This window comes from Apaloderma vittatum, unplaced genomic scaffold, assembly GCF_000703405.1.
Source record: "Apaloderma vittatum isolate BGI_N311 unplaced genomic scaffold, ASM70340v1 scaffold8285, whole genome shotgun sequence".
Lineage (NCBI taxonomy): Eukaryota > Metazoa > Chordata > Aves > Trogoniformes > Trogonidae > Apaloderma > Apaloderma vittatum.
In genome coordinates this window covers 138,552-140,379 of record NW_009718769.1, presented here as the reverse complement: position 1 = coordinate 140,379, position 1,828 = coordinate 138,552, and the positions used below count along the sequence as shown (strand labels likewise).

General features: G+C 39.5%; 1 protein-coding gene across 1 annotated transcript in view; it reads right to left on the bottom strand.

The window, feature by feature from the left end:
- Positions 1–1,631: 1,631 nt before the first annotated feature.
- The window catches only part of LOC104274674 (anoctamin-2-like), a gene marked incomplete at both ends in the record, with an annotated part of 120,452 nt that continues 120,255 nt past the window's right edge, over positions 1,632–1,828 (bottom strand). The window contains one exon of the mRNA XM_009870374.1: positions 1,632–1,780. Within this exon, the coding sequence (XP_009868676.1) occupies positions 1,632–1,780 (149 nt within the window). The remainder of the gene's footprint in view (positions 1,781–1,828) is intronic.

Genomic DNA, 1,828 nt, shown 5'->3' with positions numbered 1-1,828 from the left:
TGACCTCCTGGGTTCTGATAAATCATAGAGATACTCCCTGGAGTTTATAACAAACACACTTCAGAATGAGAAAGAGGGCAAATATATATTTCACTTTGGAATTCTCTGTCAGGTGCTTGATATTTGTCCTCAGCTAATTCATCTGTAGTGTACTGCTTGATCGCAGTGTGTGAGCTGCTCCTGCTGGAGCAGTGAATGAGTGCAAGTGGATGCATGGAGATAAATGCTATCAAATAAACGCAGTGAAAGCTGAGAGGAGGTACTAGAGGATTCCTTAAAAAGCAGAACTGTACCAAAAATGCCTAGTTGCTGGATTTGCTCTCTTGATCCGTTTATACACGCCAGGCGCTGTACTCAGAATTTCAAACATCATTTCATAAGTATTAATGCAACTTTGGACAATGAAGTTACATTTTCTCTTGAGAAAAATGCAATCAAGACTCCAAAGGGAGCAGACTTCCAAACTGTAACTTCTGAGGACAGTGGCACAATGCCAAACATGTTATAATAAAAATAAATTATTAATGGTGTCTTATGTGAACAAACTCAGTGCTTTCAAGTTTCTTTCTTGACTTGCCTTCCAAATAGCAGAAAAACCTCTAATATTATGTCTAAAATTACTTATAGTGGCCACATTGACCTCAAATCCTAAATCAGAAAATCTTTTAATAATATGTTAATGATGGACCAAGTCGCTAGGATAAGAGCAATCCACACTTCCAGACTAAAAAAAAAAGGACTGTATTGTTCCTCTCTGAAAGACAATGTATCTTGAAAGGAGCATTACCATGAAGCAACAGATCCAGCTCCTGGATCCCACCTAGTGGAAATCAGCAACTGCTGTCTCCCTGGCCCAGTGGTGTGGTTACCAAACACCTAAGTGCCAGTATCTTGCCACTTTGAGGAAGAATTGCTTCCAAGTCCACCTGGGTTGCCATCAACATACTTGTTGAAAAGCAAACTGTGGAGCAACCTTGAAAAAGTACTGATCTCTTCCACAGGTTAGCAGCAATTTAAGTAAACATGAAAAACAACGAGCACATACAAATATATAAATTATATACTCATGGCAGGCACCAGATTTACAAACTCAGAATACTCTTGACTTTACATGGGCTTGAAAAATGACCAGATGTCTGGCAGTACACATCATTAGTAGTCACTACAGCAGGGTGGGTGATGCACGCAGAGGAAGTACTCACACGTTACTTAAAAAAATTGAGAATGTGCATCATAAAAAAATGGTATGACAGATGGGAGCAACCTGCTCTAGGTGACCCTGCTTTGAGCAGGGGGTTGACCTAAATGATCTCCAGAGGTCTCTTCCAACGTCAGCTGTTCAGTGATTCCGGGATTCTGTGGCCGAATGGTTTCTATGCACTTTTCTGAATTGGGAACAGTGAACTCTTACAGTATAAGCATTAACAGATAATAGTACTCATCATTATTGCTATGCTGGTAATGCAGTAGTCTCAAAGTCCTGCTGTCTTGCATACAATTTCTGCAAACTACAAGAATTTTGTTTCCACCCCCTGCTTATCATGCCTGTTTATGAGATACAGTCATATGATATTGGTCCTACATAAAACTATGATTACTGCAGAAATGAAAAGGGAATTTAGAAAACTTACTCATTTCCATATATTCTGGAGTCAGTCCAGTGAAAGGTTCCAAGATATAGTCCAGATCCCATTGCTGAGGATCCTTTGATTGACTGCTGTCCATTTCCTTTGGCTCAGTTCTTTCATCCTTCAGTTTCCTGAAAAGCTTCTTTAGCTTCCTGAGGAACAAAAGTTCAGATTGAATCAAGTTGTTTTTTACTTCTTTC